At 39.6% G+C, this 26186-nt stretch overlaps 1 protein-coding gene across 1 annotated transcript in view; it reads right to left on the reverse strand.

Moving 5' to 3' along the window:
• rbm19 (RNA binding motif protein 19) overlaps nt 1-26186 on the reverse strand; it is an 89686-nt gene that overhangs the window by 24113 nt on the left and 39387 nt on the right. The window contains exons 14-19 of the mRNA XM_035378507.1: nt 17936-18046; nt 8149-8349; nt 7062-7161; nt 4015-4130; nt 1031-1091; nt 857-936 (exon numbers count right to left, since the gene is read on the reverse strand). Of these exons, the coding sequence (XP_035234398.1) occupies nt 857-936; nt 1031-1091; nt 4015-4130; nt 7062-7161; nt 8149-8349; nt 17936-18046 (669 nt within the window). The remainder of the gene's footprint in view (nt 1-856; nt 937-1030; nt 1092-4014; nt 4131-7061; nt 7162-8148; nt 8350-17935; nt 18047-26186) is intronic.

Here is a 26186-nt window from a genome sequence, read left to right on the forward strand (position 1 = left end):
AGCAATGAGCTGTACTTATCTTGTGTAAACATAGCTAATGTTAGCTGGCGAGTGTAACGTTACTTTATTCTCCAGACGGTTAAAACGTTACTGCTGAAAAAAACCAATCGACAATGTTATGTGCTAACGTAGGTTATCCTATAACGTTAGGGTCCTATATTGTAGGCTGTAAGCAATGGGCTTATGAATATACGGCTCAATATTTCTAATGCTGTTATTGCTGTACTCGTTATCCATTATTACGGTCGAAGGATAACTAGCTTTAATTAACAACTGACGTTACGTGGAGTGAGGCAGTGAGCACTGATCCAGGTCAGCGGGAGTGAGCGGCCCGGGCTGTCAATCAAACGTGAATGCATAAATAATTAGGACAGAACTGACACGCCCAGCCAGTCTTGAGTCTGCTATATTAAAAAATTCAAGTTATACATCAAAGCAGGTTTTTTATCTTTTCAAAGTCTAATAAGTAGAAAAAATACATATATATTGTAATTTAGTAACTAAAGGAACAATTTAAATGTAAGAAAAGGGAGGCTGCACAGGGACTTTATTATCAGCATTTTCGGTATAAAACAGGCTATAACGTAACAAAATGTGGAAAAAGAGAAGGGGTCTGAATACTTACCGAAGTAAGTACATGCACTGTACAAGGTGGTGAAATATGTTAAGTAGTGCTGGATTGCAGATAGCAAGTGTGATTTTGGCTGAGGAATGTAGTGCACTGACAGACATTACAGCAGAAATGATATCAGAGAATTTTGTGTTCACAATCCCACAGTTGGTAAAATCAACTCCTACAGAGTTTCTGAGGCGAGGTTAAGAAGGGGCAAGAGGGGACCACGGGTGCACGCTGTACCTGAAGTTGTCTCAAGGCCGTCTGTGCTACTTGGGGGCTCTTGTACACCACAAAGCCATAGCCCATTGACAGCAGTTGACCTGTTGGAAGGGGGGGATACTGACCATAAAACCACAAAACACAGAGGATGTTAAATAAAGGATATGCCCACATAGTAGCAAATGACCTCCATACCCATTTTGTCTTTCTTCTTGGAGATTGTACAGTTCTTCACAGCACCGCACTTGGAAAAGGCCTGCAATAGGTGCACACAAGCATACAGTTAACTACAACAAAAAGAGTAGTTTTTGCCCCAACTGCCGTATCATGATGCCCCCTGTAGGATGGAGACGAGACAAGGTCATGTTTTTAAGGTGTCGTTCTATCCAAAGTAAAATAGCATTTATGAACCAAATACAACAGGAATGTATGTCCTAGGAAAAAAGCTAGTGTAGAAATACATTGGCCATCCCTGAACATGAAAAGTGTTCGCTAAAGCAAAGGAAAATCACTGAAATTGGTTTGTGAATATGCAAGATTGAACATGGGACAAAATGTATATGAACAAAACGTATATAGACTATATGACCAAAGGTATCTGGACACTCCTTGGCCTGGGGCTGTTTTATGGTTTGGTCTAGGCCCTTAGTTCCAGTAAAGGCAAATCTTTAACAAATACTTGACAATTCTGTGCTTCCCCAACAGTTAGAGGAAGGCCCTTTCCTGTTTCAGCATCACAATGTCCCCAGGCACTAGGGCTGTCAAAAAATATTCGAAGTTCGAAAACTATTCGAAAATCTTTCTTTTTTTAAAAGTTCGAACCTAAATTTGAGCATTCGAATATTAGTTTTTGATCCTGCGTATTGTAATTAACATGCAGGCTTTAATTTCATGCGGCAAATCATGTTCATGCACGCAAAGTTCATTTCCTGTGCTAACGTTACTTCCTCTGTCAACAAAAAACGTTCTGCCCTGGACCCAGGGCAAGTGGATCGTCTGGTTTTCCTTGCCAATAACCTCCGGTGATACTTTCAGCTCCATGGACACCTAACGTTACTGGTCAACTAGCCTCGCGAGCCAGTCTCTTTTTTCACTTCGTTCAACAGATCTGGTCAGCTAACAATTTAGGCTAAATAATGTTCCCATGGCAGGCTATGTTTCCTTTCTTTTCTGAAGATTTTGATAAAATTGGATGATGAAAGAAGTTAAACAAACTAAACAGAGTAATGTATGTTGTTTTAGGCTACAGGTATTAGCTGTTTGAATAGTTTTTGTGTTAAGAAATAAACAAGGATTTCCTATAAACAATAATTTCCCTATGATTAATAAATGCAGATTTGTGGCAAGTTACATCCACGAGAAAGTGCTTTATTCATTTGCGCATTAGGCTATAGAAACTGAAGGGGGCTCATTTATAAAATGAACTTGCATGCATACATCAAGTGAAGACCTGAAGTAGAGCCACGACTGTTTCCACAGTCGTATTAAAGTTCACCGATGCCCCCTATTCTACTGCCCGCTTGTGGAAAATAACGCGTAGGCCAGTTTAGAGGGAGCGTCACGTGCATATTGCGCCTGACAATAAGCAGCTTATTTTTGTGAATTATAGGCAAATGATATTCGAATATATTCAAACTCTAACTAATTACAAAAGCTAATATTCGAATGGCCTTGTCGAGAACATTATGAAAGAACTTGACTAGCTTGTACAGATCCATGACCTCAAACATATCCAACACTTCAAGGATAAATTGGAAAGTCAGCTGCAAGCCAGGCCTAATTGCTCAATCAGTGCCACAACGCTCCAACATCTAGTATAAAGCCTCCCCAGAAGAGTGGAGGTTGTTATAGCAGCAAGGGTGGCCAAACTCAATATTAATGCTCGTAATTTTGGATGAGATTATGGATGTCAGGTGTCCACATACTTCTGGTCACGTAGTGTACATTTTAAACAAATGTTTAAAGAAATATATAATATACAAAATCGAAAGTGGCACAACGTGTATATAAACAAAACATTTATGTGTTAAAGAAATGTTCAAATAAATAATCACTTAGCCTAAACATAGCATTTAGACTACACAATTAGCCTACATCAACTACACTCCTCTCTATTAGCTGCGTTATTTCAATAATCATCTTTTTTTTTTAAATAGCCATAATTAAACTTCACCTCAACATTTTAAAACTAACAAAGAACTATGGGTCATCTGCAGGGTGCTCTCAAGTTGCAGACTAGCACAGGATTTACTAGAGACTTTTCGTACTTTCTGGATGTAGAATATGATCAAGACCAATCTACTCTAGTCCCATTAAAATCCTGATTGTAGTGCATTTTAAATTGCCATCTAGAGGATACTAAAGTTGCGAACAACCTTTCATGGTTCTTCTGCACCAGGCTAATACAGAAAGTTGGACTGAAAACAAATAATAAATATGCTGTACATGGTGTTATTGTCACCAAAATTGCTGTCCTTGGTTAAATTCAGAACTTTTCTTTCATTAAAATGGTATTTTAGTTACACTATTTAATGCTCAAACAAAAAATGTTTTGTTTAGATTTCACCACCATTATTAATTTAGAAGGCTAGCTGACAATATTGTCATTTAAGAGACTGAAACAAGGATGAAAGTACCAATAATTCAACTCAGCATTGTTCAACAGCTTTTATTCATCATTCTGTTCAGGAGCATGCTTATTTTGGGACAAGCAGGAGACTTGCTGGGGATCAGCTGATACTAAATTCCAATTGAATACTGCAATCAAGACCATCCTAAAAATATGCAGCTAACTCTCTGTTAGTATGGTACTGTAGTCTATTTTATTGTAAACCATTTCAGAGAAGTTTCACGCTTGCTTTGGCGCTACTCCAAAAAGATAATAGGCTACTAGTCGGATGACTTGTAGCCCATGAGAGTCAGCGCTGCGCAATTGTTATTTTAAGTGTTTCTTTTTTATGCTCTAATACCAGACACATAGTGACAGTCAAATCAAAGTCAGGAAAATTAACTATCCTTTTAAAAATAATTGTTAGTTACACCGCAGCTGATTTGACAGACATACTTCCACCATCCCTCTTTGTATTGTCATTGCATGCAGCGTCCGCCGGCTAAACTGAGCCCATTACAATCAGCTAGCCCTGGTGAAAAAATTCTCACAATAAGGAAAATGACCTTACCTCCCTGAGAGTCTCTTCAGTGGTGCTGAAGTTGAGGTTCTTTATGAAGAGTGTGGAGCCTGGCACACTCTCCTCATCACTGAACTGTTCAGCAGCAGAGACTGCATTATGGGACTCTGAGAGTGAGTAAGTCAGTGAGAGTGAGAGAGAGTGTGAGTGTGTGTGTGTGTTTATGTGTAAGTAAGAGAGAAAGAGAGAGCAATTGTAACTTTTTAGTGATCAATGTCTTCTATATGAACTGTATTTCTGCCTGAACAAAACTGCTCCAACTTTTAAGTGACAACAAGAAAGAAATAAATTAACATAAGATAACATAACAATATGACTAGAACAGGCCATTCAGTCCAACAATGCTCGCCATATTCCTGACTAAACTAGTGCTCTGTTTACCTACAGACTCAATAGTATCTAACACCGTATCAAGCCTAGTCTTGAAAATCCCCAGAGTTTGTGCCTCCACTACGTGACTTGACAGGCTATTCCACACATTGACCATTATAGGCGTTAAAAAAATCTTACTAATGCCTGTATGGAATCTACATTTTGCTCATTTCCATTTATGTCCCCTCATTCTCCTTACAGATCTCAACCTGAAGAATCTCTTGTAGTTCGCATTGTTGATCCCCTTTATAACTTGAAGCCTCAAGCCTCAAACAAATCTTTCCTCATAACTTTTATCTTTCAAACCAGGAATCAATTTCCAGAGCCTCTATAGCTGCGTTTCCACCGCAGGAACTTTACCCTGGAACTAGGAACCTTTTGGGGAACTCAGTGCGTTTCGACCGCAGGAACTAGGGTCTAAATTAAGTTCCGGGGACTTTATTTTACCCCCAAAAAAAGTCCCTGCTCGGGGGGTAGTACTTTCCAAAAGTACTGGAACCTTTGGGGTGGGGCGCAAGCGCTGAAAATTTCTGATTGGTCGACTACTTGCAGTGTTTTATTTCAACCGCCATTTTAAAAAATCTGCAGCCGCAAACCGATTTATTTTCATAATAACTTGAAATCAAACTTGTATGTTATGTGGCGCAGTAGCCTACTTTTGGTTATAGCCTGCCAACGTCTTGGAATTATAACGTGTGCTCTTCTGTTCTTTTCTTGCTTTAGTATTCATTTTATAAAATGCTAAGCATTCGTGCTGGGACAGCATATTACGTACCAAAACATTCAAACGGTTTAATTCGCTTGCTGAATATTTTCTTCCGGATTTTCTTTGTTAGCCCGTTGTAATTGACTCAAAACGTTCTGTTTTACAGTTATGTGAGGTATGCGGTAGTTCTGCGTAATTTACATTGGTGATACAGTAAAAGCAAACTGGAAATCACCTTCCACACTTTTTGTCAGGGTAAAATAACAGGTTAATTCTAGTAATCGTCCCTTTAGCTTTTTCAGACTGCCGTAATTTTACTCTGCCATTCTTCAATTCCACAAAAAGACCAGGAAGACTATGGACTCATTTATGGTGCATGGTTCGCATCTGGAGGGCACACTTCGCTGCTCGGCTAGCAGTAACTGAAGGAAAGCAAACGGTGGCTGTACCACTGCTAATTAAAATTTTCACGCTAGTCCGAGTTTTTGTTCTATTCTTGTCATTTTGCGATTAACCTATATGGAATTGACAATGAGAAGGTAATCAATTCAACAGCAAATTGTTTACAATGTGTGCATGTTTTCTGCTGTTGTTGCCAGTTATTTGTGGAATGTGAATGCATTCTGTCGCCTCAGATGTCAAGACATGAAAGTGAATGTTCGCATAAAAACATAATGAATGTGTTTGAGAGGATATATAAAACAGTTACAATCTGACTATTGGCCTGTTATATCCTATTTGTTGCATAACAACGGTCCAAGTTCAACTACCAACGACAGTTTTGCTTGACAACGGTAAAATATGCCCAAACGGCTGCAGAAGAATATTTCAATTTCAGGTGATTAAATCGATAAAAATCAATAAATACAAAAGTAACCATATATAGTCATTGTTGGTAACCCGTTGTATATAAGTGGAATAAACCCCTCCGGGCTGTCCCAGTTATTAGAAAATAATGTAGGCTACTTCGGTGGTAGTATAGGGTTACAGAAATCATAGGGCAGATGGACCGACGACAACGTCGCTTTTTCATACGTCAGTGGGCTAATTTGCCTAATCTTCGCGGGACTTTAGACCGCGGTGGAAACGCAGACAACAATGGGCTGAAGGAACCTTTTAGTTCCCTGAAAAGTAGTTCCTGAGACTAAAAATTCTGGGTACTTTTGGTGGAATCTTTTGGCTTATATCTTTCTTGTAGTACGGTCCCCAGAACTGCACACAATACTCCAAGTGTTGTCTAACAAATGTATTGTATAAGTATAACTTCAGTGGATTTATACTCAATACAATTGCTATATATCCCAGCATCCTGTAGGCCTTTTTTACTGCTACAGCACAGTGCCTAGAACCTGAAAGGCTTTGATCAATCATTACTCCCAAGTCTTTTTCAAACTGAGCACATTCTAATTTTGTTCCTTCCATAAAGTAATCCTGCCTAATGTTTTTATTTCCCACATGCAGAACTTTACATTTGGCTATATTAAATTTCATTTGCCAGGTTTCTGCCCACGTCTGGATTTTATTTAAATCTTCTTGGATCTACTGGATTTTTACTGTTTATTGCACCATTCTCTGTAAACTATGTGGTGTGTGAGATGCTGGAACCACTATGAATGGCTCCAACAATCATACCACAGTCACAGGTGCTGAGATCACACGTATTGCCCATTCTAATGTTTGGCTGAACAACAACCAAACCTCTATATGCACGCTTTATATATTGAGTTGCAACCACACGACTCACTGTTTGGAGGAGCAGGCTTTTTCCATTAACAAGCAGGTGTACCTGACAAAGTGGTCATTGAGTCCATTTCACAAATATAAAACAGCATGTAGCTCTCATGTTGTATATTTTTTGTCAAATTACTTATAAAAGAACACTAATATTTCAAATATGTTAAACCTTGAAGATAAATATTCCTGATTTCAAATTAAATAAAACAAAAAAGATAGGCACTACCTGGCCCACTTTCTGCAGGGTGGTTCTCTGCCTTGCAGGGAAGGGGTGCAGAGAAGATGCCCACTGGAGCCCACTCCAAATACAGAGGAACATGCTGGAACTAAGGGCAGCCATAGACAGGTGTGTGACAAACATAACAAACAGAAGGCAAGGAGTGAAATTCCTACTAACATAAAAGAGTCATTACTGCTTCTATATTGCTTAGAATACAGACATAATGTACCTTCAAGAAACCTCTACCCTTTCTGATCCAAATGCCTTAAATTTAACTAACATTGGTCTAATAAATCAAAATGCTAACCAAAACTAAAAAAAAAAAAAAAAAGATGTATAATTCCTGCTATGTATTTTGGCTGCCCTCTTATTCTGGCTCATGTTGACTGCCTTAAGACCAAATGCACATAAAAAAAATGTAAAGACATTTTTGATAAACATTTTCTCGATTAGCACAATATGCTAACTAGATAGCTAAATAAATAAATAATCTAGATAACTAAATAGCAAGCAATATTACATTCAATTATATAATACATTTACAGGATATGTACTGGCAACTAAGCTGTGAGAACTTCCAACTCCATATAAGTTTCTTAAGACCCAAATATAATGTACTTTGCTATACATGGTTTTGGATGTTAAAGGACATGGCGAAAAAAAGTGTCAATAGCAATACATATGAATGAAAAAGAAATGGCAGAAATTGTTCAGTGAAGAGCATTGGTAAGATTTCTCCCTTGTTGGTGTACAGTGGAATCATTATTGCCTAACATCATTTAGAGTGTAAATGACAAAGTGTGAACTTTGTCATTATGCATCAGTGACAACGAGCCTTCAATTGATTCGCTGTAATCAAAAACTGAACAAATACTACTTTTGATAATTTGCTGAAAAATATACAATTTCATTTGAGATTATAGCACAGCATTTGTGAGAAAAGAATCTAAAAGCAGAAGCCTTGGACAACCGACACTGACAAGTCAAATATTTTTCAAACTATCGAGCATGAACCACTTTTTAGCACTCATGTAGGAAACATGTCATCAAAGAAACCAGTATTAATGTTATAAATTGTCTGTGTTAAGAGTACCTTGGTGTAAGCCAGTTTAGTGAAGGCCCGCTTTGCCTCAGTAGGCTCCAAGTATTCCACGATGGCAGTCAGGCCAGAGGGGGGCAGAAGGACACGGCCCAGGGAGCCATGGAGTGAGAATAGGGCCTCCAACTCAGAGACCTGGATGTCTGCCGGAAGGTTCTTCACCAGCAGGACTGAGGTACTGCGAGGGCCTGAAGCCTGGGGTACACACAGGATACAACGGCTCATCACCTTAGTAATGTGACACACCACCTTCAAGTACAGCTTGTATCTTGACAATGTACAGTATTTATACGAATTAAAAAATAACTTATTGTATGTTCATTTTCAATTCTTCAGTTCTACTGGTTGTTCAAAGCCTGCCCTGCAACTTGCGATCACTCTAGCTCGCAAATGCCATAACAGTAATATGACAGGCCTTCAACCAAGCATCACAGAACTGCAGACAGCTAAAGTTGGCTTGCTACTCAAAGCCAGCCAAGTTCTTCTCATCTCCACTGGACTTCCTATAGGTCAAGCCTACTATTATTGGGATGGCAAGTATGCCATCCCACCAAGTTACGGCGTACCTACACAGTACTGAGAGTTTGGAACTTTTCAGGGTTTCCTACAGAAATAACAGCAATGTTACACTCTCAACCCTTAACCCTTAACCCTTAAGAGCATTAACTTCTGACCTCATATAAACAGAAAGAATTCACAAACAAATTCATATGTCCACACAATAAAGCCCCAAACTTAATTTTGTGTTTTCTTGCCGATTACATCACAAATGCTCCAGTACCACAATCAAAAATTAGATAAATGCTCCTTTTTGCAAACCTGTAAAACAACAATCATAACTTCATTCACAGGTCACTACATTGTCCTCATGTCATTATGCAGACCTTACAACAGTAGGCTACCTGGAAGTTTTGATGTACAGCCATTTACGGGAATGGTAGTAAAAATTCAGCATAACTTATTGGCTCGATTAAGTTATGAACAGAATTGAAATGGGTAATGACTACTGACATGTCAGAGCTGTTTGAATGAAAATTTAAAAGTTCCAGGCTAAATATTTAAAAAAAACTACCCCCATTTAGCAAAATCCAAAGAGAGTTATATTTGGACATTGACAAAGTTATTGTTATTTTAGCTGTCTACCACAGCATATTGGAGTTGAAATTAAATAGTGAATATGAGCTCAAAGTGCAGACCTTCAGATTTAATTTGAAGGTATTTACATCCAAATCGGGTGAACGGTGTTGGAATTACAGCACTTTTTATATGTGGTCCCCCCCTTTTTAAGGGACCAAAGGTAATTGGACAACAGGCTGCTCAGCTGTTCCATGGCCAGGTGTGTGTTATTCCCTCATTATTTCATTTACAATAAGCAGATAAAAGGTCGAGAATTGATTTGTGGCATTTGCATTTGGAATCTGTTGCTGTTAACTCTCAATATGAAGTCCAAAGATCTGTCACTGTCGTTGAAGCAAGCCATCATTAGGCTGAACAAAACCAAAAACCCATCAGAGACATAGCAAAAACATTAGATGTGGCCAAATCAACTATTTGGTACATTCTTAAAAAGAAAGATCGCACTGGTGAGCTCAGGAACACCAAATGGCCCGGAAGACCACGGAAAACAACTGTGGTGGATGACAGAAGAATACTTTCCCTGGTGAAGAAAAACCCCTTCGCAACAGTTGGCCAGATCAAGAACACCCTCCAGGAGGTAGGCGTATCTATGTCAAAGTCAACAATCAAGAGAAGACTTCACCAGAGTAAATACAGAGGGTTTACCACAAGATGTAAACCATTGGTAAGCCTCAAAAACAGGTAGACCAGATTAGAGCATGCCAAAAAACATCTAAAAAAGCCAGTAGAGTTCTGAAACCACATCCTATGGATAGATGAGACAAAGGTCAACTTGTACCAGAATGATGGGAAGAGAAGAGTATGGAGAAGGGAAGGAACTGCTCATTATCCAAAGCATACCATACCTCATCTGTGAAGCATGGTGGAGGTAGTGCTATGGCGTGGGCATGTATGGCTGCCACTGGAACTGGTTCCCTTGTATTTATTGATGATGTGACTGCTGACGAATTCTGAAGTGTATAGGACTATATTATCTGCTCAGATTCAGCCAAATGCTTCAAAACTCATTGGACGGCGCTTCACAGTGCAGATGGACAATGACCCAAAGCATACTGTCAAAGCAACCCAACACTTTTTTGAGGCACCTTGGATGAGTAATATCATCTTTATGTGGTCTCTGTTGTTCTCGACCATGAGGGAGGTGATGCCCAACTTCAAACTGACATTGGAAACGGGACTCGCAAGTTGATATGAGGTGAATCGTCTCCTCTCTTTGAGACGCATCAACAGTGTGTAATATCTTATTTTCACATCGAAATGCTTTTATGCTGTAAAAATAGTGAATTGTTTACTGATAAATCACGAGGCAGTGGACTACTTACTTATCTTGTAACGTCAACCTGAACTTTAAACCGTAAAGTATGGCATATGCCCGACTGTACATGGTCAACCACATGAAGGCAGCCATATTAGGGGCGGAGAATCCGCCCCTTCCTCACCACCTACGCAACCCAGCTCCTGGTTCAAGCGATGGTCCTGTCCCGCTTGGACTACTGCAACTCGCTACTGGCTGGTCTGCCAGCATCTGCCATCAGACCCCTGCAGCTCATCCAGAATGCTGCAGCGCGTCTGGTCTACAACCTCCCCAGACATTCCCATGTCACCCCCCTGCTCACTGACCTCCACTGGCTGCCTGTTATGGCTCGCATCAAATTTAAGACCTTGGTGCTTGCATACCAGGCAGCTAAGGGGTCAGCACCAGGATACATCCAGAGGATCATCAGACCCTACACACCAGCCAGACCTCTCCGTTCTGCCACCTCTGGACGCTTGGCACCTCCCCCTCTTCGCGTCTGCACTTCCCGCTCCCGTCTGCTGTCTGTCCTGGCCCCTCGCTGGTGGAATGACCTCCCCGTGACGGTCAGAACAGCAGAGAATCTCACCACTTTCAAACGCAGACTGAAGACTCATCTCTTCAGGCTGCACCTCTCCCCATCCCTCCCTAGCCTATAGTTCAGCTCACTGTACCTAGCTAGGATAATTTGATTATGTTAGTGTATCTGGCAGGATTGTTTTTGTATGATTAGGTGTGATTCCAGTGCTAGTTTGTACTTGGTAGGATTCTTGCTTGCTGAACAAGCTTACTCTACAGGGTTGGAGTCCTGATCGATGTGGTCACTTCTGGCACTACGATCCTTACTTCACTCTAGTGTTTCTTTTGCGCCTCTACATCATGAAACCTATGCACTTGTTGTACGTCGCTCTGGATAAGAGCGTCTGCTAAATGCCTATAATGTAATGTAATATTAGATGAGCGGTAGCGTCACTGATCGAAACCAGCCTTTGTGTGGTCAAGTCCAATTCACCACCAAAAAATCTGCCTGATCGAAGAAGGCGTTTTCTTTTAAATGAACAGACACCAAATTCAAGATGGCAGCCATACTGAATGAGCAGTGGCGTCACCGATTGAAACCAGCCTTCGTGTGGTCAAGTCCAATTCACCACCAAAAAATCAGCCCGATCGACAAAGGCGTTTTCTGTTAAATGAGCGGAAACCAAATTCAAGATGGCGGCCATATAAAATTAGTGGTGGAGTCACCGAGGGAAACCAGCCTTCGTGTGGTCAAGTCCAATTCACCACCAAAAAATCAGCCCAATCTACAAAGGCGTTTTCTGTTAAATGAGCAGCAGCCAAATTCAAGATGGCAGCCTGTGAAAAAAGCACAGTAGGTGGCGCAGTGATTTTTAAAACACCAATTTTTATAATTCAAAACAAAAAATTATGAATTGTAAATGATTTGATAATACAGCTGACACTGCCTGTTTTACCACCATGGGTAGTACAAAATATAAGCGAAGCAATTTCAGTCCGACTTTAAGTAGAAAGGCCAGAGGTGACGCCAATGGGCATTTAAGACTTCAAAATTAAAATTACTCCAACACTGTAAATGCAATAGCTACTCTCCTTCCATGACTTTTCCTAAATATTTGGGCTTAAAATTAATGCGTTTAAGTAATTGAATCAGGTAAGAAATACAGAGTTTGTGCCATTTTCATTGCAAAAATACCCTGCTAATAGGCAATAGGCAGCAGGCTTTGGTACCCAGAGCCAGGTGTGAATGTGTCGCTCTCTCCTCTGACATACTACTGAGGAACGGAATGACCACCGCTTTGATAAGAATTGCTGGAATTGTTTCGCACATATAATCACAAAAAATTCATTCATTGCAATCGTGCGATGAAGCTGATAAAGACTTTACGGTGTGGGCATTGTAGTTGCGGAGATAACACCTCTGATATATCTTCAGTTTTGGACGCAGCTAGCGACCGCTTTCCGGGACCCCCGATGCTGTTGTCGATAAGGAGGGCGACCGGACGAAGACGCAGTGCCCCGAAGCCGGTAGCGTCTCCCTGCAGCTGCGTTGCGGTACGTTACGTTACTTATCATTCCTTTGTACATTCAAGCAAGCCGTGTGTGTCATTCTCAGTTGCCCGCCACACTGGGTGGTTATTACGGAGAGATTTTACTACCCGTTTGACAACAAAGTCTTTCCCAATGACTTACTTTTTGGCAAGAGATTGATATTGCTCGGCTTGCGATCTCCCTGCCCAGTGTGCCGGGACAAGATAGCTGATTTGCAGCAAGACAAAAAAAATAGCCAATTCTGTTTCCATTATGTTAATACAGTAGCCTTGATGGACTAATGACATAACCCAGTTAACTATGAATATGGGAGTGTCAAATTGATAATTTTTTCCTCTGTTCTAATCACATTTGTTAAAAAAAACTAAAAAAAACTATGAGGCAAAATTTCCGAATGTCTGCATTTATTTCATGCATTGTTTTTTAAACATTGAACTGATTTACAACAAATCCACACAATTCCAATTCAGAATATGTACAGGGACAAATAACAAAATTTTCAGTGTCTTCTGCTTGACGGTCTCAATTTCAATAGTAAGGAGGCAACATCACAATGAATTGACATCCTCTTCATCTGTGCTAGAAAGCTTTTACATTTAACCGGTGGTTGCCTGATACTGGAACTATCCCAAAATGACTGTCTGGTACCTGAGCGTTTTCTACATTAAGATCAGTTTCACAGCTTGATGTGGACTCTGGTGATTAGAAAGGTGCTTCTAGTGCTGAACATGGATGTTCTGCTATGTTGAAGAGTAGTGCAGAAGCCTTTTTATAGGGGTGCTGCAGCATCTCATTAAGCCCCCTCTCAGGTGCACTTGAAATACCAATGACAGGAGTCCTCTCCAATGATGTGCAACACCAGTGTAGAATACAGACCCATGTCTGGCATTTGTCCACCTCCTGATTTTACAGTGCATGGGAAGTCCTCCACCGCCTGCATTTTTAGATCTCTCCATTTCTCTCTCATCTTCTGTGTGTCTGTGTTCTACTCCTTTTGAGTTCATTGATCATTTTATGCCATCCCATATTTCTTGTTTTCTTTTGTTAGTTATAATGTTGTTAAATTTAGATTCAAAGACCACTTTGTCTTCCTGGAATTATGTTAGCAGAATAAGGATCTCTTCATGGCTAAAACTATGTTTTCTTGGTTTGCCAACCCAATAGACAAATGTATTATGAATTGTAGGCCTGCAGCATAAAATAAAAAATCTTTGCAGTCTAGTAGGCTAGTTAGGTCTTAGGTCTGTAAAATATTTTTAGACAACTTTTACACTGGCAGCTGGAGCAACTGAAAGCTATTTGAAATAGCATGAACAAAAAACTATTACAATCTTACCTATCGTAACATAGGTCTAACATAAAGACTGTCCTTCATCTGTTTAAAAACATTTTAGAAGTTTAGGCCAATGTTTTTGACATTAAGAGATTGATTATGATCAACTGCTTGATGTCACTATTGCTCCGTTTCATTAACCAAGTTAGTAACAAAAACAATTAGCAACAAATCAGAATTGGCATTTTGGGAAAATACATACCAGTTTGTTTCCTTTTGTAGATGTGTCAAAGTAAGGAGTGTCTAATTATTTTTCTTTAATATCAAACAATTTAGCTAGCTAGCCTAAATGTTAGTTGACTATGTTTAGAAGCGCAAGAGCGGTGACTTCATTTTTAAAACTTGCTTGATTGGAAGGTTGTGTCTATATGGGATTCAGAGGAGATTCAGGAAGTGATTTCGAATTCGATAAGTTTTCCAAAATTAAAGAATTAAGTTAATTTAAGTCTGCGCCATTTGTTAGCCAAACTACAGTGGGGTGCAAACATTTGGGCACCCTTGGTCAAAATGCCTTTTACAATTAATATCTAAGTGAAGAGAAGCAAACCTGATCTCTAAATGGTACAAAGTTAAAGGTGACACATTTCTTCTTCTTTTAAAGCAAGATTACTTTTTTTTTATTTTTTAGTTTCAAAAGAATAAAAAAAGCAAAAAGGTCCTGTGCAAAAATTTGGGAACCCTGTTAGTTAGTACTTTCTAACTCGTCCTCGGGCAACTATACAGTAACAGCTTGCAAACGCTTCCTGTAGCCAGCAAACAGTCCTTCGATTCTTGCTTTCAGAATTTTTTCTCCATTCCTCCTGGCAGAACACTTCTAGCTCAGAAATGTTCTTCAGCCTTCTTGCATGCATGGAATGTTTAAGATCTCTCCACAGATATTCAATAATATTTAACTCTGGGGACTGTGGTGGCCATTCCAATGAAGTACCTCTGTCTTTCCTGGAGGTACTTCATTGTTTATTTTGAGGTATGCTTTGGATCATTGTCTTGCTGGAATACCCAACCTCTCAACTTCAATGTCTGGACTGACTTTCAGACATTAGCATCTAGAATTTATTGATATTTGGTGGAATCTATTCTTCCTTCCACCCACACAGTATTTCCTGTGCCCCCAGCTGCCACACAACCCCAAAGCATAATGGATACACATCCATGCTTCACAGTTGGCAAGGTGTTCTTCTCTACAATTGCTTCACCCTTTTTTCTCCAAACATACCTTCTTTGGTTGTGGCCAAAAAGTTCCATTTTAGTTTTGTCAGTCCACAGCACACTCTTCCAAAAGGCTTCAGGCTTCTCAAGGTTTTCTTTTGCATACTTCAGAAGCTTAATTTTGTGTTGAGGTCATAGGAAAGGCTTCTTTCTGTCAACTCTGTCATGTAGGTCTTTGTTGTTTAAAGTACATTGTATTTTTGTCCTGAGAATAACTAGACCTGTGTGTGCTATATATTTTTTTGCAGCTCTTCTGCAGTAATGTGTGAATTGCACTGAGCATTTCTCACCAGGTTTTGGGCCATTCTATCTGAAATTTGTCTAGGTCTTCCAGACTTTGCTTTGACTTCAACTGTTCCAGTTATCTTCCATTTTCTGATAATGTTTCTAAGAGTAAAAATAGGTAGTTTGAAATGTTGAGCCTTCTCCTTTTTGGTGGAAGTGAACTATCTTGATTCTGACATCCTTGAACAACTGTTTAGAGGAACTCATGGTTGTTAACACCAGACAGAACAGCCACCGCAGTCAGATACTTTAGAAGGCATGGAGTTACTTCAGAATAAATAGTTCAGCCCTGGAATTCACCTGACTCATTGAAGCCCTAACGAGTAAATCACCTGGGTCTGGGCCATTTATCTTTTTAAAAAGTAACAAAGAATAATCCAAAAGGGTTCCCAACTTTTGCACAGGGTCCTTTTCCTTTTTTTTAAATAATTTAAAAACAGTAAAATATGAAAATAAAAATGTATCTTGCTTCAAAATATGCAGAAAGGTCTCATGTTTAATGTTGTACCATTTACAGTCCAGGTTTGCTTTTGAGCACATAGAGATTAATTGTGACAGACATTTAAACCAGGGGTGCCCAAATTTCTGCACCCCACTGTAAGGATAAATCGTTTGGACAGAAAGGTAGCCAAATAAAAGATGGGAAAACTATCTAGAAAATGTGGGAAATCTAGAAACAAGTAGCTAGTAAGCTATGGAGTGTTACTAATTTCCCCAACTTTAATTTAGCTACCTTTCTGTCCAAGCGATGTATCCTTAGATTAGCGGACAAATGGGGACAAACTTTCCTCCTGGAAGAATGATAAGGCAAATTTAATTCTTTGATTGTGGTTATTACACCACTTCCTAAACCTGCAAGACACAACCCGATTTGCCTGAAGATGAAAACATCACGTAGCTATATGACAATGTTTTGGTTCATGGAATCCTTTACGGTCAACTCACCTAAGATCTAGGTAGAATAAGCATCCATGGTTCAACCGCAAAAAGACACAGCTTCAATTTAAAACTAACTAGTTAGAATATAACATTTAGTGCTGACTTTAAACCCTAACTTGACATCAAACTTACGTTGTACTGGTGCAACAGGCTGCTGGTACCATACAGTTGAGGCCAAAAGTTTACATACACCTAGGCTAAAGACATTTTGTACATCTCCACACATTTCATGGTAACATACATTTCCTGCGTTAAGACAATTAGGGTATCTACTAATATTTCCATAAGAGGTCATTTCAAAATAATAGCAGAGAGACAGATTTAGTTACATTACATATATAATCAAGGTCCTTGGCAAAGACTCTAGTGTTAGAATCAGGTGTGTAACTGCTTGGTTGGAATGAAAGCCTGCACCCACACCGGTCCTTTATGGATAAGATTGAGGACCCCTGCTCTACAGGCTACTTCTATGAGACACGACCATGACCGGTTTATTAAACCGATTACTGTTCTACAATGTGAGCACCAAAACATTGAGCTTTGGATGTACCAAACAGGTGATTTAATTGTGCAGTATGAGCTGTCATGAATTGACAAGATGCACAGTGCATGCCGGGTGTAGGTACCTTCAGGTCAGTTACCGCACTCACTACACAAACAGTGACTTTCACTTGAAGAACATGAAAGCACATTTGATGACATCACCTGTGTGCACAGCATTTAAAAATCACACAGTGAACTGGTGTATAAGTTCCATTCCCGCACCAGTAATAAAACTGGGTGACAATCAATGCTTGCTCTTTTCTGCTCTCTTTTTGCCCTTGTCCCTGGAGCTACCACAACTCTGTGAGTTCCCACAACTTAGAGGGGCTCTCCTAAATTACGAACCTCACAGAAAGCCTAGGACTGCTGTTATCACCATAGAGACTATAACAAACAGATAATGTTGCTCTCCACAGCAACTAGGTGGTGCTAACTTGTGGTGACTAGGTCTACTTCAACCCATGTACAGCCTAGTGTGCGCCCAGTGCTGAGTTAAGACCACAAGAAACCGTGGCAATACAAACTTTTTGTAAACAGCAAAGGGACACCTTCAGACGACGCATACAGCAAAGGACCTCAGGCTGAAACCTCCACTGTAGGAAACAGCCACAGTTCTCATCTCTACAATCGTGCTCTCCCGAAAAACCCACAGCGACCACGGACAGCAATGCATGGGTAATTATTAACTGAAGTTCCAAATTTATGGTTTGATAATTTAAATAATAGTTATTTAATGATACTGATTACTAATTGCGGTTACACTGCTACACTAACATAGGTGGTGCCCCGTATGAGAATACAGTAGAGGTATTTTCCGTACACCGGTCGTAACCAGGTCCCCATTGAAGCAGACAATGTCAATGGTGTTTTTCTTTTTTTCAGGAGAAAAAAGTATGAGTAAAACAAAATACAAAAACATTCCTGTTTTCAGGTCAAGAACTGGGTTCTCATCTATTACTTATCACTCATACCTGGCTGAAGGAGTCTAGGCAGATGTGGTTGTCCAGAAGAAACTGCCGAGTCTCCTGGACAATCTGGGTCTCACCAAGAGCCATCCGCACAGCCACACTCCCTTGAGATTCCTGAAGGGCAAATTTCAGGCAAAAAAGATCAGGAACATAAAAGGTACTTATAGGTAAGCACAATAACCCCTTTGCACAGATGCCAAATCTGGCCAATCCTCACCCATTTAAGGAGTTTTCTATTTAAGGCTTTATATCTCCAGATGTGAGCAATGTAGAGACTTGGAAAATGGCTTAAATGAAGCAAGACACTTGAACCATTTACAGTTAGATTGGTTTATATTAATAATTTATTAAGGTAAAAATAAAGGTAGAAATAAAACGACAAATGCAATTATCATGGCGAAAATGCAAAAATTAAGTTGTTCTCCTTTGAAATGAAAAATAATTTGAAATGATTATTACAAATACTGAGAGATCATATATAAAACAAATAAAACTATACATGCCCTGGATCATAAACTCCTTCAAGTCAGCTTTATTGTCAAGTCAAGTGTGCTTGACTTGTCCTTGACCACAAGTGTGCAAAATGTGAGAGTGATATGCACAACTGCCCCCAGTACATACTTTTGGAGCATTATTCGCAATGGCTAACAGTTGAGTCTTATGACCAATGTGAATATAATATCAAAAATATGACTCAACGTAAATAACTGAAAAGGTACAAGCAGTAATGCATACATCTCTGTCATGCTCATATGTATGCTCACAACATTTCACTCCACAGAGAATTTGCTTTAGCTATGCAGATGAGTTGGCAAAAATAGTAAAATCAATTACGCCTCAACGAGTGCTTGTATATTCCTGCGTAATGTTACGGCTGATTGTTCCTGTTTGCACGAGGAGCTCAGTCATTGTTATAAACTTCAAATGACACCATGCTCTGTTGAAAAGCGTATACTGTCCTCTACTGGATAAAATCAATAAAACCAGAAATAACTGAAAAGAGTTACTACGTCCACATTTGCGTGTTTATTTCTCAAATGGATTGTTCAAGACAATAAATGACCACTTAATATTGAAAGGGAAATCTTTACGTGTAAAACCAATGGTAAGATTGTATATTAATTCCATATTTAGTGACAGATATTGATAGTAGAATGACGTGGTACAATTACACAAGAATTCTTCATTTTTATTTCGTTATTCAGTGAGCAGTGTTTTTCACTGCAGTGTTGGCATACCTTTGGGCTATCGCTGGCTGTATTTTGTTGCTATGATGCAATAAGAATATTTTGTTTAGAAAGAACATTTTTATGAACTCCTAGACAGACGTTATTGTCCAGTGTGTCAAGCTTGGGGGGTATAGTTGCCAATGACACTGCAGGGAGGGGGTGCTTGTTAAATAGACAAACTACACGACAAGAAACTCCGTATTTGGAGTAGTTGTCGTGTATCATCTACTAATAAAACTAGAACACAGAATTTGTTGTTTTCATTCATATGGTTGCATGAGCTCTTAACCACTTAGCGCAATCCCCCTACAGGTCGGCATGCCGGCATGCCTAGATTGCTCAACTCAGACATTCATTGCTCCTGCAACCGAAGTATGAGTTGAAAACAGAAACTGTGTTCTAGTTTAAGAAGTAGACCATACACGACAACTATGCCGAATACGGAGTTTTCCAGTGCCACCATTGTCACGCTGGTCATTCATTTAACAAGAACCCTCTCCCTGCAGTCTCATCTGCAACTACACCCCCCCACCCATGACATAATGGACAATAGTCTATTTGGGCATTCATAAAAATATTCTTTACGATATGCCGATACTGCAGTGAAAACGCTGCTCATTAAATAACAAAACAAACAAGACAAATTTTTAAAAAAATGATACAATTTCATTCTACTGTCAATATCTGGGACTAAATATTGAATAAATATACACTGCCTAGCCAAAAAAAAAGTCGCACACTCTAATATTTTGTTGGACCGCCTTTAGCTTTGATTACGGCGCGCATTCGTCGTGGCATTGTTTTGACAACCTTGCAACGTCACAACATTTATTTCCGTCCAGAATTGCATTATCTTGTATTGACGACGGGAGAGTCGAACCACTCCGTAAAGTCTTCTCCAGCACTTTCAATGGGGTTAAGGTCAGGACTCTGTGGTGGCCAATTCATGTGTGAAAATTATTCCTCATGCTCCCAGAACCACTCTTTCACAATTTTAGCCCGATGAATCTTGAAGCATTGTCGTCCTGGAATATACCTGTGCCGTCAGGGAAGAAAAAATCCATTGATGGGATAACCTGGTCATTCAGTACATTCAGGTACTCAGCTGACTTCATTTTATTGCCGCACAACGTTGCATAATACTACCTCCAGAGGCTTGTACAGTGGGCACTGTCCAAAAAATCTAAACTGGCCAGGCAGTGTACAACCTTACCATTGGTTTTACATGTAGAGATGGCCCTTCTGAGACTGGGTGGTCATATATTGTCTTGGATAATCCGCTGTGAAATATAAGCGCATTTGTGACACCTGGGTACCTTCCAAAATAGCTGTGCATAATACCACACGTTGTTTACGGCATTGTTGCCCTTTTTAGTAGTCTGGCTTGACTGACATTCAATAATTCAGTAGGTGACAGTATAAGCTTTCTAACGATGTATAACATGTCTAATTTTGCTTTTGTAACAGCGTTTAATAGCTCAGCGTAACCAAAAGTTTATTGCATTCACTTTTACGTTTTCTGGAGCAAGACAGAAGAAAAGTGAAAGACAGGATTGACTTACCGTCTCTGTCTCAATCTACTGAACACAGATACCATTTCATCATCGCTACGTATGTATTACTGCTCAAAATATTTCGGTTATATACATTATTTATGAAATTGAGTGTCTTTAAATAGGTTAGTGGTATTTTATGAGGATATTTCACACTGCAATGTAAGCGTTCCTTAGTAGCTTAGTAGTTTTTGTTTCATGCACCAGATATGATGTGAAAGTTGGAGCTGTGCCAAAATGTGGTGGACGGTTGAATATTGTTTTCATGTTGTCCCATCCTCATACATGAAAACATTACATACTGTAGAATACAGAAATACATATGAGAGTTCCTTATTACACGTTTAGGTACTGTACCGCATTGTGTGACAATGTTTTTGCATTATTTTTTATTTATTTTATTTTTCACATGTATCTTTATTGGGTTATCAATACAAAACATACATGCATCTGAAAGTGCGACACGTTACCCAGTTTTACATAGTGAGAAAAACACGAAAACACGGCATACAAGCCAACCCCCCACCCCCCCAACATGAAAAACATGCTCACAAAAAAAACAAGACCAGATTAAAACCTAAAACCTAGTATATGGCTGGACCTAACAGTGTTTCCTCTCTGATTTTTTCAGCAGCGGAGGGAAAGGGTTTTGTTGTACCTGGGTGGTGCGCTGCCGGAGTCGTAGTGAATATCAATAGGTAATTTAAAAATATGAAATAAAATGACATTTGACTGCAAAACAAACATTAGAACATATATAAATATATTTATTCATACACAATGCCTCGTTGACCCACTACTTACAGAGGGCACTGTATATTAGCCTCAGTGGCAAAGTTTGCAGCCTGGCTGGGAGCCATGGGTGGAACCTTGTCTTGTGTACCCATTTAGGGACCCAGCCTGATAGCCTGTGCTGTCTTCGTTTTCTCTCCTCTCTCCTGTCCTCCTCCACTCATCTCTTTCTGCCCTCTCTCCTGCTTCACTCTGCTCTCCTGCTCCTCTCGCCTCCACTACTCCTGCCTGTGTACTTGTCTAATAAGGTTACATTTGAGAATGAGTAACGTTAGATAATTCTCTCACATCACAAATATTTGATCACGCAACCAGTAAGAACATTAAAATATTGTAGTAGCCACCACTAACGTGACATATTTTAAAACTAGAAGGCATTTCTTTCCCTTAAAACCTTTGGGGCATAGCTAAGAACCTTGAGCCCCTCTCTAGCGAAAGTAACATTAGAGCGAGAACACATTATCGACTAGAGCCCGACCGATATATCGGTTTGGAGAATAACAAGGACATTTTTTTCCTACATAACTAGGTACAGGATGTTAGCGATATTTCGCCTACTTCATATATAGATGCAAATCTGTTTACGTTACCTAGCTAACGTTAGCAGGAACATTATTTCATGATATATTATTAATATTAATAAGAATTAGTTGGCCATAAACATTAATAGAGAATACATTGCGAATGTTTATTTAAACTGTAAAATCTATCTTACTTAACATAGCCTTTTTTTCTTGTTCTCCGGTAACGTAATCCTATCCTCTGCCCTGTTTGTCACGCTGCCTGAGGAGAAAATGCTGTACTCGCGCTGTTGTTTATTTGGTTGTCATGACACATAAGATCCGGCCGACCAATGGTGTAATTTCATCATTCAGTGACAGACATTCGCGTTTGTAAGGCTGGCCCAGCTGTTGTGGTCCAGCCAAAAAGAACACATACATAGGGGAGGAACCCAAAAAAGAAAACAAAAAATATCAGTGTGTGTTGCACATAGGGCTGCATGACCAATCGTACACCAAATCGAGGAAGACAATCGTCTTTTATCACTGCGTTATAATTGTCCAGTCTCAGTTGCATACAGAAATAGTTCTGTTTTCTCTGTAAAATTAATAACTAAATAAATCTAGCTAATCTTCCAAAGAAGGAATAGAATTAACAAAAGAGAGTACAGGATCCCAAGTTTTGTTAAAATTATCAGAGCAGCCCCTAAATCTGTACTTAATTTTCTCTAAGTATAGGAAGGACATTAAATCTTTCAACCAAGAATTAGGAGATGGAAGCTTTTGAGCCTTCCAATGAAGTAAAATACGTCTGCGGGCTACAAGAGAAGCAAAAGCAATAATATTGCTCTCCTTGGTAGTGAAACAGGTAAATTCTTCAGGGACACCAAAATAGAGGTTAAAGGGCTAGGAACCACAGGTTTATTGAGGGCTTTTGAGAGTATATCATAGAAAGAGGACCAAAATGAACCCAGCCTTGAACAGGAAAAAAAACATGTGTGTGACTGGCAGGTGATAGAGAGCATCTGTCACATGCATCACTTGTGTTAAACAGTTTGTTAAGTTTAACTTTGGACAGGTGTGTCCTGTGTAGGACCTTAAACTGAATCAGTGTCAGACTGGCGCAAGATGAAGTAGAGTTGACCCTGTCAAGGGCCCCCTGCCACCATTCGGCTGAAAAGGCAGTACCCAAGCTCCTTTTCCCAGGTATTCCTAATTGTCAAAGGAGATGATAATGATGATATGATTAACTTCACCACGACTGAAATGATTCCACGGACTACAGGGAAAGATAGAATTGTATCAATGAGAGAATCAGGTGGTTGTTGGGGAAGTTACAGCGAGCAGTCTCGGATTTGAAAATATCTAAATAAATGAGATTGTGGAAGGTCAAATTTAGTCTTAAGATTGTCAAAGGAGGCAAAAACCTTGACAAAAAGTTGTTTGAAATAAACCAAACTTTTCTCCTTCCACAAAGAGAAGACTGGGTCAAGTGCTGAGGGCAGAAATAGATGGTTGTCACAGATGGGCATTAGTGGGGAGAGAGAAGTTATTTTAAAGTGGTGTCTAAACTGCCTCCAAATCTTTACAGTAGATAGGATAATTGGGTTAGAAGTGTATTTAGCAGAGTATGAATTTAGGGGGGGCGCAAATTAAAGCTGATAAAAAGATAGAGCCGCAAGAGCGAGCTTCCATCTGACACCAATCTGTAGTGGGGGAATTGTCCCAAGTGTGAATTTGTTGAATATTGGCCGCCAATAGTGTGCCAAAAAATTAGGTAGTGTAAGGCCACCATCTTTTTTAGGTCTTTGTAGGATAGAATATTTTGCTCTTGAGCTCTTTCCTGCCCAAATAAAAGATGAAATATTCTTATCTAATTCCTTAAAAAAAGATTTGGGGAGGAATATTGGTAAACATTGAAAAAGGAATAAAAATCTGGGTAGAACATTCATTTTAATTGAGTCGATTCTTCCTAAAAAGCGACAGGGGGAGAGTGTTCCAACATCGGAGGTCTGATTTAACCTCCTTAGCCAACTTCAAAATGTTATGCTTATAAATTGAAGGGAGACTGTGTGAGATATTAATGCCTAGATACCAAAAACTGGAGAAGGCCAGTTGGAAAGGTAGCATTTGGGATCTGTTTAGCCGCGTTATTAAGAGGGAAACATTCGCTCTTATTAATATTCAGCTTGTAAGCCTGGAAAGGAACCAAATGTTTGTAAAATGTCAAGAACCTTATTGATGCAGACTGTGCTCAATCCCATTTCTATAGATACCGGTGAAGAGCGATGAAAATCGGTTAGATTGTGACAGCGAACAACATAGGCGACAAGGGACAGCCTTGGCGGCAGCCGTGTGTTAAAGGGAAAAATTTGGATTGAGTAGAGTTAGTAGTCACACTAGCAGTAGGGGCACTATATAACAATTGAATCCATGAGATATATCTTTGACCGAAACCGAATCTGTTAAGAACTGAAAATAAATAACCCCACTCCACTCGGTCAAAAGCTTTCTCCGCGTCCATAGAGACTACCACTTCAGCATCTTGTGTGCCGGATTTAGACAGTATTATATTGAGCAGGCAACGGATATTTGAAGATAACTGTCTGCCCCTTATGAAGCTGGTTTGGTCCCTAGAGACAATACTTGGTAGGCAGGGGTCAAGACGGCCAGGAAGGATCTTAGATAACAACTTCATGTCGGTGTTGAGCAAACTGACAGGTCTCCAACTGCTACATTCTTCTGGGTCTTTATTTTTCTTTGGAATGAGTGAAATTGATGCTTGAGTTAAGGATAAAGGAAGGGAGCCACGCTCCAAGGAGTCATGAACATGAACATCATGAACATATCCAACAACAAGGGAGCTAGTTGATCAGAAAATTTATTTTAAAAGTCAGCTGGGAAGCCGTCTGGGCCCGGTGCCTTGCCGTTCTGCATTAATTTGAGACTGGCTGTAACCTCTTCTAAACGGAGTGGAGCATCTAGATTATTTTTAGTTGTTTTGTTGATTGTGGGGAAATCTAAGTTATCTAAGAATTTGTTCATTAAAGTATTTTCAGATGGAGCTTCTGATTTGTAAAGATTGGAATAGCACAAAGCAAAAACATTATTTATCTCAGCTGGGTCTGTAACTAGGGTGTGGGGGGTTTTGCGAATTTGTGTGATGAATCAGGAGGCAGATTGACGCTTTAGTTGCAATGCTAGCAGCCGACTGGCCTTCACCATATTTGTAATAGGTACCCTTTGTGCGCCTTAAAAAGAGCTTTGCTTTGTTTGTGGAGATAAGATCAAATTCAGTTTGGAGCTTAAAGGGGAATTACACTTTATAACACTTTTGCTTCTCATGACTGATATTGTCCTTCTAATGAATGTGTCACCCTTCATTTTTCGATTAGTTATTTCATTTTAAATGTCTAACGTTAGAAACAAAGACCTATTTTTGGCTGGACCGCAACAGCGGGGCCAGCCCTACAAACGCAAATATCTGTGACTGACTGACTGAGTAATACAGTTACACCGCGCATGTCCGTGGCTCGGTCCAGACATATAGTAGGTTTTAACCTTGTTTAGTTTTACCTTTAAACGGACTATGACGGGAAGATAGCCTATCTAAATGAAGAGGAATAAACTAATAGTTTAAATTGAATTGAGAAATGCATGAAAGAACCTCAACGTCAGTCGCTACCCCCATAAACAGCTTTTCTTTTCTTTTGTGAGAAATAAACGGCAAGTTAGCCAGCTAACCAAATTTAACGACAAACATGTTATCGCTAACGTTAGCCTTCATCAAGATCACACATTGTTAGATTTCTGGTAAAAGTACAGTGGGTAATTTTCACAGAATTTTTGTCCTGCTAACGTTTATTTATCTGTTTTCTCGTTGTGACATTTTCGTGGCTTGCTAGCAAACTCTGCTCCGACTGCTACTGATGGGCGTGAAGCCAGGGGTACATAAAGTTAACGTTAGTGTATTGCTCCCAAAGCAACGTTTAATAATAGCGAAATATTTCAAACTCAAATTTTCTGTTTTGTAAAGTGTTAGTCTAACTAGTTGGCTAGGTGGTGTACTTACTTGTATGACGCTATCGTTAAGAGGGCAAGAGGTCTAATTTACTGTTGAGATTAGCCCAGTTTAATATAGCAGACGTTAACCTAATAGTTACAAGCAAGTGAAATAATC

Source organism: Anguilla anguilla, chromosome 10 (genome assembly GCF_013347855.1).
Source record: "Anguilla anguilla isolate fAngAng1 chromosome 10, fAngAng1.pri, whole genome shotgun sequence".
NCBI lineage: Eukaryota > Metazoa > Chordata > Actinopteri > Anguilliformes > Anguillidae > Anguilla > Anguilla anguilla.